The following is an 11,425-nucleotide window of genomic DNA, read 5'->3' as shown; positions in this document are numbered from 1 at the left end:
TAAGGTTCTGGCTGGCTGCAGTGGCATCTTTTCCTCATTAAATGATGCAGAGAGTGAGCTGCAAGAATTTCTTGAATACCTGTTTTCACTACTTGGCTGTTGAGAAATTAATTCCTGTACTTCAAAGGAGAGCAATAACTCAGTTTGAGGTATTGATTTAGTCGGTTTCATATTTCTCATTCCTTCCATTGGCTCTTGCATACGAGTGGATGCAAGAGTCTCTAGTGAGAACTGTGGAACAAAAGGTCTGCTCATCCTTACCATTAAAGCTTCCCAGTTAAATTTACCTGTTGAAAAATCTCTGTAGCAAAACATTTTTCCTGTCCATTCAACCCACTTATCAGAAAGTTTTAATGGAGCTTTTTTTCCCCTGTGCTATTCTATATTTATTTATGTATTGAAATGACGCTTAGTGGAGGGTCATTATGTGCTGGGACTAATTTGATAGTGTCTGTCAGTTATTATGCAAACCTGTCATCATGACATTTTAAAAGCAGCATGTCTGAAAATGTCAGTGGCCTCGGTGGTCCGATCCCTAGCTGTGTAAACGATGAGACCAGTCTCAGCCAAAATATAAACATGACCGATTTAATCTGCTGTGAACATTCTGCTGCTTTGTGATAATTTGCAATTAAAATATCAAAACAGATGTAAAACACAAAACACATTTGATACAGACTTAATGAAAATGCAGAATGGTGTAACCAGTTTCTGTCAATGTTGTATCACGCTGCTGTTATTGATGCACCTGTCAGCTTGTGCCCAGATTCATACGTGTGTTGCACCCAGAACAAAATTTACAGAGCCGTGAGTGCTGACGCAAATGGGTGTTACACTATTCTGTGCCAAACCAATTCTTTCAGCCCTTTTGTCAGGTACAGTGTTCGCGCCTGACAGTTTAAAACTGATCTCAAGTCATACAATTATGAAGGTGCATCTAAAAATGGTTTGGAACAACATGAGGGTGAGTGCCTTATGGCGCTTTTCCACTGCATGGTACGGCACGGTACGGTTCACTTTTGGGGGGTTTTCCACTAGGTACAATACCTGGTACTTTTTTTAGTACCACCTCGGTTGAGGTTCCAAGTGAACCGTACCGTTACCAAAACGTGACGTGTAAACTCTGCTGATCACTGATTGGCCAGAGAGAATCATCACTACCTGCGTCACTGAACACAACAGAACCGCTAGATTTAAAACAGCACAGCCAGCGAAGGATCGAACGCAACGGTTTTGAACGTGCACACCTTTTTTTTAACAACCAAAAAGCAGCTGTTTCGTTGTCTGTTGAGGAAGTACAGACATTCCTCTCGTTGATAGCAGAGGAGTGGATCCAGCGAGAACTTGATGGGGTGACGCGGAATGAAAGTTTTTCAGGAGTCGCTGCAGTAGAGGCGGCGCAACTAACGACATGTGAATAATCCCGCCCACTCTAAAGCGATACTAAACTGCAGTGGAAACGCGAGCAGAGTCGAGTCGTACCACGCAGTGGAAAAGCGCCATTAAATAGCACCTTATTTTTAGGAACTGTTCTTTTAAGCTCGAGCAGAAAACTAAATGTCATAAAAATATGGGACATTTATTTTAGCTGCTAATTTTATTAGTCCACAGTACAAAATAAAGACCTGTCCTGGAATATCATGAAGTCCTCAGTGACCAAATAATTCCCATACAAATAAAAAATAAAAAATAGGAAAAACAATACTAAACAGTCACTGAACAAACATGTTAAAAAAAAATAAAGAGTTTGAATGTAAAGACAAACACAAATCAGAAGTGAGGATCCACTGATCAAAGCCTCAGTTACAGTCCAGTAAGTGTGAGCCAGGTCACTTTTTGGCATATGTGATTTTCATGGCACACGTGGCTGTGATTCTGAATCCCTGCAGAGCATCTTTCGCTACTCCAGCTTGAGCCTCGCTCTCAAACTCCACAAACGCAATGTCATGCTTTCCAGGGACCAGGCGCACTTCTTTAAACCCTGGAAACCTGAAAAGATGGAACAAGATGGGGAGTAAAAACAATCTGGAGACAATCTTGCTGAAAAAGCTGGGTGATATATAAATCTATCAATATTTATGCATTTTTAATCAAAAGGGGAAACAGAGTAGATTTAAAGTGTTTAAGTTAAACGTTCTCTGCATTAAAAAAAAAACATCACTATAACAATACATAAAAAAAGGTTATAGACAATAATTTTGCATTTATTACCAAAACATTTACTTTTTTCAAATGTTTACTGGTTTACTATATTGAAAACTTACTGGTTGAATAACATGGAGAGCATCATCTCATTGGTTTCTTCTGGGAGATTATTCAGGAACAGAATATAATTTGGTGGGTTGTCAGGGACCTAAAACAATATAAAATCATTTCTTATTAGGTACATAAACAAAACAATGTATTTTTTAAAAATACAAAAAAAATCAAATCACAAAATAAGCATGTCAATTGTGTGACGTACCTGGACTGTGGCAGGTGGAGGAGGTTGTGTGTTTACTGCTCCCTGCAGGGGAAAAAAAAAAGTCAAACATTTTTAAGCAAAATTTACTCGGTTGATCTGGTTCTTTAAATGTACATTTCACCACAACTAGGTCGTCAATATAATTTTCTAATCACAATGCCTCAGCAAACATGCATTTCAACTCACCGCTGGTTTCGTGTTGAAATTGGCAGCCTGTTCCTGAGCTTTCTTTTTCTTCTCTTTCTTCTTTTCTTTATCTCCATACGTGCCTCTCGTCTTAGAGATCAGATCTGAGTCGGTTTTTGCATACTGGATTCGCTACAAGTACAAGCTAAGATTAGGGACTGAGAAATGTGTTCCTTTCTAATGCTTTGTAAAGTGTAAACTGATAAATAATATGAATGACTACATCTGATAAACACCCTGAGTGAATCACAGATGAAAGAAACTAAATACAGGCAGGTAAATACTGGCATTTTCACATTATAGATAAACATCTCCCTGAGTGATCTAATTATAACTTAAAGGTTAAAGTGAATCAAAGGACCATATTCCGCTCATTATTTCCTGAAATGTTGATCGTGTGACTGCTTTGTAGTTCTTATGAGCTGTGGCACTGACCATGGGTTTATTGTAGAAAGGGAATCCCTGAAGCTGTCTGAGGGCATTGGTGGCTGCAGCAAGCTCTTTGAAGATAACAAAAGCCTGACCCCTCATCTTTGTGGTCTTTAGCGCAACAATGTCCAGAATCTGGCCGAACTGGGAGAATAAGGCGTACAGGGATCTCTTCAACTCTAGAAAAGACGCAAGAGAGAAAAAAAAACTGCACAAAAAGTTTCACAATCATATCAATTATATAGTTTAATGGTCAAAGGGAGAGAGAGAAAAAGAGCAAACATGTCTAAGACTTTACCTTCTTTCTTGATCTTATCGTTAACATTGTTGATATAGATGGTGTGATTCGGTCGTATGTCCATGATTAATAATCTCAGGTAAAACCACACTAAAATACAGAGAAAGGCACAAAAAGACAATGAATACAGTGAGCAGTTAACGTGAACAACTACACACTTATTGTACGTTAGTACAGACTATTGTTAATATCGCTGAGTGCTGCTTTTCTAAATTATAAACGTACAAATAATTTACTAAACATTATTAAAACTGAATGAATCGCCTCAAACAAACTCACCACACTGCCGAGTTCAAGCGGAAACTGCCGCTAGGCTTCTTCCTCCTTTGGTTTATTGTTGTGAAACAGTTGCGCCACCTGCTGTCGCGGAGTGATATAAACATCTTTATACAACAGTTCCAGAGCCATAGAGACCTGCAAATACTTTAAGATAAACATGTTCTGAGTGGTTGCTAGGCAGTTTTCAGTAAGACAGACATATGGAATCACTAATATTCTGGGCCAGTTTTGTACCACTTCTGAAAACATCGTTTAAAAATCTAAGACACATTCAAAAAGATATGAAAATGAAAAAATTTTATTGATTTTACATCCAGAAATGAAGAATACACACCATAAAAAAAACAAATGAGAATATAATACATTCTGGTTCATGCACAGTTCATTATTTGCGATATTATGTTGGACATATCCAGTTGACGTGTGTTTTGTGATATGTTGAGTGCTTCTCTCATTGATGGACAGTGTTTGTGTTCAGAGTGTGTTGATGCTCTGTAGCTTGCGCTCAGTGAAAAAGCGGTGTGTGTCTCGTGTGTGTGCGAGCTCTGACGGTTTGCTACGGCTGAAATACGACAGCACTGAGGTGTTATTCTGACGAGCAGCGGCTTTTTCTCCATCTTCCTCATCATCGTCCCTACACACAAACAAACACACTTAATATTAATATATAAATGCACAAGTACTAACAGAAAAAATATTTTTGTATATAACATTTGATGTGTAAGCACTAAAGAAAATGAAAGTGAGTGTTTTCTGAATCTGAAAAGGCAGCGGCCTCTGCTGTCAGACTCACCAGTGAACAGCAACAGCTTTACTGTCCATGAGCGTCTGCGCTGTGCTCCAGCTGAACCTCACAAACTGAGGATAACCAAACACTGGGTCCAGAAACTTCAGCAGCCAGCTCTTAGTTTTGGGATCTAAACACACACAGAATAAATCATAATATTTACTTTGAGCCTAGTACTGAACTCTTGGGGTCTGTAAAAATTTTTTATGTTTTTGAAAGAAGTCTCTTCTGCTCACCAAGGCTGAATTTAATTGATCAAAAATACTGTCATATTGTGAAATATTTTTACAATTTAAAAGAAGTGTTTTCTATGAATATATTGTAAAATGTCATTTATTCCTGCTGAATTTTCAGCATCATTATTCCAGTCTTCAGTGCCACGATAACTTCAGAAATCATTCTAATATGCTGATTTGCTGCTCAAGAAACATTTCTGATTATCAATGTTGAAAACAAGTTGTGCTGCTTCGTATTTTTGTGGAATTTAGAATCTGTTTTTTAGAATCCTTTGTTGAATAGAAAGCATTTATTTGGAATAGATTAGCGTTTATTTTGTGTTACATTATAAGTGTCTTTACAATCATTTTTGATCAATTTAATGCGTTCCTGCTGACAAATAGTATTAAAGTAATAATTAAAAAAAAATGACCCCAAACTTTTGAACAGTAGTATATATGTGCCAGAAAAACAGCAGTAATTGACACTAGTGCTCATTTAAAAATATCTAAATATGATTAGTCTACCTTTAATTGTAAAAAAAATAAATAAAATAAAAACACTTGTATGGAAATGGAAGGAATCTTATATGAAATAAACTGACCATTAGGATACCCAGAGCCATAATCTGTGTCCACTTCACCCAAATCTTCTGCAAATTTCCAGGATTTGACAGCATGGTCTCTAGCCACCTACAAAGAGAACACATTAGTCAAAAATATAAAAAAAAAAATCTAATCATATGCATATATCTTTCTTATAGTGTTAGCAGATATTTTTCCTCTAATAACTGACATTCCCCTTATATCATCCACCTCTGAAGGAACCATTACCTTGGCACAGATGCTGGCAGCGCTGACGATGGGGAAGAGAGAATCAGCTTTGGGACGGACGGTGACCTCCACCCCCGGGAACCGCTGGGAGAGCTTCTCCTGATACTTCTCTGCAGGACCTACTGTATCCACAAACACCTGAGAGGTATGAAAAACACGGCATTATAAAAATTATATATATATATAATTATATATAAATATATATATATATATAAATATAAAATTAAATATTGCATGCGATTTATCGTGCAGCCCTAATATATATATAATCAATTATAAAAAATATATAAAATTTATAAATTATAAAAAAAGAAAAGAAAGCCACGTCGTACCGGCTTCATCACCAGATCTGCTGTCTATCATACAGGTGTTGGTTTGTACCTCTTTGAGCTGCACCCCACAGTCCAGGGTGTCCTGCACCAGACCAATCGCTGCATCATGTGACAGCGCATTCAGATTGTATTTTGCTCTGAAAATAAAAGCACAACAGGTTTAAAAGATTCTCTCAACTCTAATCACCAGCCTTGGCATGCATGCAGTGAAATCATGTGTGCATGTACCTCTGCAGCATGCTGGTGGAAATGGTGTTTGGTGAGAGGATCTGAAGGGCCCAGCCTACAAAATCTTTGGCCTCATCGATCTTCAGAAACAGGTTCTCTCTCTCTGCCTCTGTCAGCGTCTTTGAGTCTAAACATGTGACAAAAATACTGCAGATTTCCACCGAATCTGAACTCCTGTCAAGATTTGCTCTGTATAACCAACCTGCCACTTTCAAATTCTTGAGGTCTTCCTTTCTGGATACAGGACAGAAGCATATCCCATACACCATGGGTCCTGAAATACAGCACGTCAAATTTATACTCCAGTTTATAAGTTATACAGTTATACTCGTCCAATGAGGATGACACTCACCCAGTACAGGACCCCTGCCTGCCTCATCGATGCCCAGGCAGCAGTCCTCTGTCTTACACACATCCGGGGTGGACGAGGACAAGCGGCAGCTCACAGAGTTATCCGCCTCAAAATCACTCAGATCCATGTCTAATCATTTGGATAAAAAATGACAACTTTTTTTAACAAAATATATTACAATTAAGTAAACATAGGTATGAATTTTAAGCTTAATTTAAGCTTTACAAAAATGCATATCACAAAAATTATTAAATGAATATCATTAATAACATTACAAACAATAATAAATAAAAGACTTTGAAAAATATAAATTAAGCTTCAAGCTAACAACCCACTAAAATTTAGCTCTATCATTCCATCCTTTATTATGGAAATTGGTTACAAAATAAAAGCTTTCCATTTCAAATAAATGTTTTCCTTTGGAACTTTATATTCATCAAAGGACTCTTTAATAAAATATTAATAAGCAGCACAATTTTTTTCAACATTGATAATAAGAAATATCTTGCTATTGTGCAAATAATCAAGTTATATTGAATAGTATTCGACCAGAGCATGTTTCTAAACATATAAAAACATATCCATAAATCACAACACATGTATTATTATTCCCTGTATAAAATAAATAATTTAAAAGGCACGTCTTTAACAGAAATGACCCACAACACATTTTCTCCCGCATCTGATACTGAAATCAATCAATAATACGAGATCATACAAATAATTTAGTCAAAATAGTACGAACAATGAGTGGAGAAAACATGGTTTATTCACTCTTATTAACTAACTAACAGGGTATTCAAAAGCATCATAGAACAGTGTGCTTAACAATTAAAGTGTGTAAAAGTTCCTGCATAAACAAACTTGCACGAACCTGTGTGTGTTTGCAGCGCGCCTCAACCGGAAATACAGAATTGGCGGGAGTGTGACAGGTCAGCGTGACCTTTGACCGACAATACTGGAAGGACAAAGAGTATTTATTACTGCATAGAAAAATACGACGCACACTGAAACATATTTAAAAACACAGCTAATGTCTAAAACCATGCAGCGAACGCGTTTAAATGTGTGCCTCCACAACTCTCTATCGCAGTGGTTTGTGGGAAATGGAGTTCAGGGGATGTTTGGCTATTTTCCCGATGTTATCTACTAATTCAGTGTTTATTTGCATTTACGCGATTGCAGAAATGTATAAGACAAAATCACGAATAGAGAGGTGAGCAATAAATTATAAATAGAGGTTAAGAGTGATGAATTGTCATTGATTAAGTATAAACTTGAGGTTAGCATTGCAAAACGCTATGCATATGCTTTTTGTGCGGTTTGTTCTCATGTTGTGGCTGTAATTAGTTTTTTTAATGTATTTTTAATTTTCTGATATGTATGTAGGTCAAAACCAAAAAATACAAGACATCATGTGCATCTAAATGCACTGTTTTCTGACATGTTTCTGAAATCGTATCCAAACTGGAATCTGCCATACAACTAAAACGCAAAATATGGCTTTAAATTGTAAACGAAATGCGTAAAGTGAGGCGGTGCACTGAAGCACATGGCTCCTCCCTCTTTACGTTGAGTTTTGCAGCAGGTCGCGCGGCTGGAGCTTCTTGTGCATCAAGGGAAAGTGAAGTTTCGCTTCCACATCACGGAACAGGTACGTTTTTAATGTCAACATAGTACTCTTTTGCCTAAAAGCTTAATGGTTATTTACATGCACAAATGCTTAATGCGTATTTTTGCTGATTATTACTGAGCAAAAGAGCGCGTGGAAAACGCCGGCGCTGTTCTCTTGCAGATTGCATCATATTTGATCAACTGTTGACATATCTTAACGCATTAAAATATATTTATTGCGTCAGACTGTGAGTATTAGTCATTTCAACTGTTATGATTCACGCAGTGCTACTTTTATGCAGTAGCACTCGACTGATCAGGCTTAGGTCTCGTGGCTAAGCAGCTAACGTTAAATGACTTTCTGAATATATCAGGCGTTATATTCAATATGTATTTCGTCTTTTGCATGTTTCCAGACACTGTATATTACAAGTCAACATGCGTCTTTCCAATTATAGCAGAGCATTAAGTTAGTGCACACTTGTCTCGGCCTTCTCCAGCCCATTTTCACCTTTTTCCTGCAGTTTTTTAGGGCAAAGTCTCGGAGGGCCGTTGACCATTCTTGTGTTTTCTAGGGGTGGATACTATCAGCTTTTAGCAGAGATACTGACTGAGCTGACAGGCGCTATCAGGGCCACACGGAAGGCGTGGAATCGACCTCTGAGCCAAGTGCACTTATAAAACACGTTCAAGTCCCTCTTTTAAGGGTAAAATGATTCAAATGCTCTTGCATTTGGTCTGTAGCTGAACTGAGATAAAGACTTGGGTAAAAGGCCATATTTAGACTGAACCACTTCTTGAGTCAGAAGCCCATTGTTCAGAACAACTGACTATCATGTGACCTGCAGTGTGTGTGTGTGTGTGTGTGTGTGTGTGTGTGTGTGTGTGTGTGTGTGTGTGTGAGTGATCCACTGCAAAGCGTTTGCTTACATTATGAACTGATACTCTGGTTCAAACACGAAAAGTTACTTATCTTGCTGATTTTTTGTCTCTCTTTCCTGTTCTCATTTCAGAACTAATATTTTGAGGTAAATATCATTTGGTAAATTACTTAAATGAGTTTAAGTCACCCAAAAATGAAAATTTCTGTCATCATTTAATCATGCTTAAGTTGTCCCAAACCTATGTGGATTTCTTTCTTCCGCTGAAGATATTTTGAAGAATGTTGGTAACCAAACAGTTTTGGTTCTCATTGACTTTCATAGCATTTTTTTCTCCATACTATGGAAATCAATGGAGTCCAGCAACTGTTTGGTTACCGACATTCTTCAAAATATCTTTTTATGTTCATCGGAAGAAAGAAATTCCCACAGGATTGGAACAACGAGTCAATTTGCTGTTTTTTCCTCTTTTTTTTTTTCTTTTTTTTTTGCTGTCCTGGTTAGAGCCCGACCGATATGAGTTTTTCAGGGCCGATACCGATATTAGGGAGTTTAAAAAAGGCCATATATATATATATATATATATGGTACCACAAGAAAAAAGTTGTTGTTGTTTTGGGTTTTTTTTGTCAAAAAATATTTTCTGCAATTAATTTAAAAAAGTTTTTAAATTTGTAATTAAATGTGTGGTGTAAGTAGCAGCAATAATAATAATATTCCTGATGTTCTTGGATTTTTTTGGTCAACAGTGACGAGCAATCTTCAAGATGTCTTCTGGAAACGCTAAGATCGGTCAGCCTGCTCCTCAGTTCAAGGCCACAGCTGTGGTAGACGGACAGTTTAAAGACATTCAGCTCTCTGACTACAGAGGTGAGCATCAGACGCTCCACACACTGTGTTTTGTAAATAGAGAGTATTTGAAATGTCATTCTAACCTACTTTTGCTTTCCATTGCGTCACGATACTAGCCATCAAACCCACTAACTGGGTTACAGGTGTGACCTGTTTTCACTTCATCTTTATTTTCCCTCCATTTCTCCTTTAGGGAAGTATGTTGTGTTGTTCTTCTATCCACTCGATTTCACCTTCGTGTGTCCTACTGAGATCATCGCGTTCAGCGATCAGGCCGCTGAGTTTCGTAAAATCGGCTGCGAGGTCTTCGCTGCCTCCACCGACTCTCATTTCAGCCATCTGGCATGGTGAGGGTCCTGCTTTTATTCCTACATATTCCACATCTAAAGGGCTAAACTAGCTACTTTAGAGAAAAATCTATATTTGATATCGTTAAAATGCCTTCAATCTAGTGCCTTCATTATAAAAAGTAATTTATTATAGATCAATAGTGCTAGTGATCCTACACTGTACGTTAGGTGTCACTGTTGGTTTTCTCTCGCTTGTGAACGTGATTCTTAGCGGGCTTTCTATGGCTTCACCCAGTTAGTGGTTGTCTTCTATGTTCTCCTAACCAGCCTGGCTTTGATAAGAGCTACTATAGAGTGATAGAGAGGCACAGATAAAGGAAGGGTGTAGCGCTTTGTTAGTTCTAGAAACTGACACTTGAAGTCACATTGACCTTTTATTTAGAGAGCATTATTATTTACACTTAGTACTACTACTAATAATTTTTTTCTAAAATAAAATAATGATTGTAATATAATATATTTTTTTAGGTTTATATATATATAGCTTTTTGTTTAAAAACATTGTGGAAAGTCAAAAAATAGTGGAGGGTGCTATTGCTATGAACAATTATATTATGGTAAATTTACATCACATTACCGGTCTATATCTCTATTCATCATCTTGCAGGAAATATAATAATAATAATTAATTATGAAATAGCCATGAGGTTTAACCATGTCTTTTAAACTAAACACTTGATAAATCAAATTCCTTTTGTGACATGACTGTTGGCTTGTTCCTGATAGGATCAACACTCCCAGGACGCAGGGTGGCCTCGGCTCCACGAACATCCCGCTGGTGGCTGACCTGACTCAGTCCATCTCCCGCGATTATGGCATCCTGAAAGAGGATGAAGGCATCGCCTTCATGTCTGTGACAATGTGCTCATGTTTGCACTTGGTCAGTTAAACTGCAGCTACTCACCCACTCTTGCTTGCAGTGCACGAATGCAGCAGGAGTTAATGATCAAGGGTGCTCGATAACATCCACGTGTACTGCAGTGTGGGCAGGGTACAGGAACTATGAGAAGAATATTAACTTTAAGCAGATTTTATTGCAACTTGGAAATCTATATCAAATGTTCAGTCGATGATTTTGAATTAATGTTCCGATTTCCGAACTTCAGCATTTGACACAGTATTATATTATATTATATTATATTATATTATACACTGCTATTTAGAAGGTTGGGTGCTTTTATTTGAACCGTAAAAGTACTGTAAAAGCAGCGATATTTTAAAATATTCTTCTATAAATATATATATAAATATAAATATATATATATATAAATATAAATATCATTCAATCTCAAGCAGAGCAAACACAAAAAATAAACCATACCGT

At 37.2% G+C, this 11,425-nt stretch overlaps 3 protein-coding genes across 8 annotated transcripts in view; 1 reads left to right on the top strand and 2 right to left on the bottom strand.

Moving 5' to 3' along the window:
* Positions 1-1,595: 1,595 nt before the first annotated feature.
* LOC107676294 (U2 small nuclear ribonucleoprotein B''-like) lies at positions 1,596-3,730 on the bottom strand. The gene is made up of 7 exons (XM_016470830.1): positions 3,657-3,730; positions 3,378-3,467; positions 3,086-3,258; positions 2,651-2,782; positions 2,465-2,506; positions 2,265-2,353; positions 1,596-1,989 (listed from the first exon to the last, which is right to left on the bottom strand). Exons 2-7 carry the CDS (start codon positions 3,439-3,441, stop codon positions 1,830-1,832), a joined length of 660 nt encoding a protein of 219 aa, XP_016326316.1. The 5' UTR covers positions 3,442-3,467; positions 3,657-3,730; the 3' UTR covers positions 1,596-1,829.
* Positions 3,731-3,953: 223 nt separating this feature from the next.
* Positions 3,954-7,436, bottom strand: LOC107676270 (ribonuclease H2 subunit A-like). Of its 4 annotated transcripts, none has more exons than XM_016470801.1 (9): positions 7,279-7,436; positions 6,405-6,533; positions 6,255-6,326; positions 6,053-6,179; positions 5,874-5,961; positions 5,493-5,630; positions 5,264-5,351; positions 4,450-4,573; positions 3,954-4,290 (listed from the first exon to the last, which is right to left on the bottom strand). In XM_016470801.1, exons 2-9 carry the CDS (start codon positions 6,529-6,531, stop codon positions 4,131-4,133), a joined length of 924 nt encoding a protein of 307 aa, XP_016326287.1. In that variant the 5' UTR covers positions 6,532-6,533; positions 7,279-7,436; the 3' UTR covers positions 3,954-4,130. The 4 variants fall into 4 exon arrangements, with proteins under 4 accessions (XP_016326287.1, XP_016326300.1, XP_016326308.1 ...); XM_016470814.1 differs by lacking the exon at positions 7,279-7,436 and adding an exon at positions 7,234-7,252; XM_016470822.1 differs by lacking the exon at positions 7,279-7,436 and adding an exon at positions 7,193-7,210.
* A 503-nt stretch (positions 7,437-7,939) lies between these two features.
* LOC107675472 (peroxiredoxin-1-like) overlaps positions 7,940-11,425 on the top strand; it is a 5,805-nt gene continuing 2,319 nt past the window's right edge. Inside the window, exons 1-5 of one of the 3 annotated variants that reach the window (XM_016469850.1) lie at positions 7,940-8,058; positions 9,032-9,046; positions 9,649-9,769; positions 9,945-10,098; positions 10,828-10,946. In XM_016469850.1, the coding sequence (XP_016325336.1) occupies positions 9,667-9,769; positions 9,945-10,098; positions 10,828-10,946 (376 nt within the window). In that variant the 5' untranslated portion in view covers positions 7,940-8,058; positions 9,032-9,046; positions 9,649-9,666. Of the gene's footprint in view, positions 8,059-8,593; positions 8,726-9,031; positions 9,047-9,648; positions 9,770-9,944; positions 10,099-10,827; positions 10,947-11,425 lie in introns of all 3 variants that reach the window. The other 2 variants (XM_016469843.1, XM_016469835.1) reach the window with 2 other exon arrangements.

The sequence above is a fragment of the Sinocyclocheilus anshuiensis genome, unplaced genomic scaffold, assembly GCF_001515605.1.
Source record: "Sinocyclocheilus anshuiensis isolate Anshui unplaced genomic scaffold, SAMN03320099.WGS_v1.1 scaffold469, whole genome shotgun sequence".
NCBI lineage: Eukaryota > Metazoa > Chordata > Actinopteri > Cypriniformes > Cyprinidae > Sinocyclocheilus > Sinocyclocheilus anshuiensis.
This window is presented reverse-complemented; position numbering and strand designations above follow the sequence as displayed.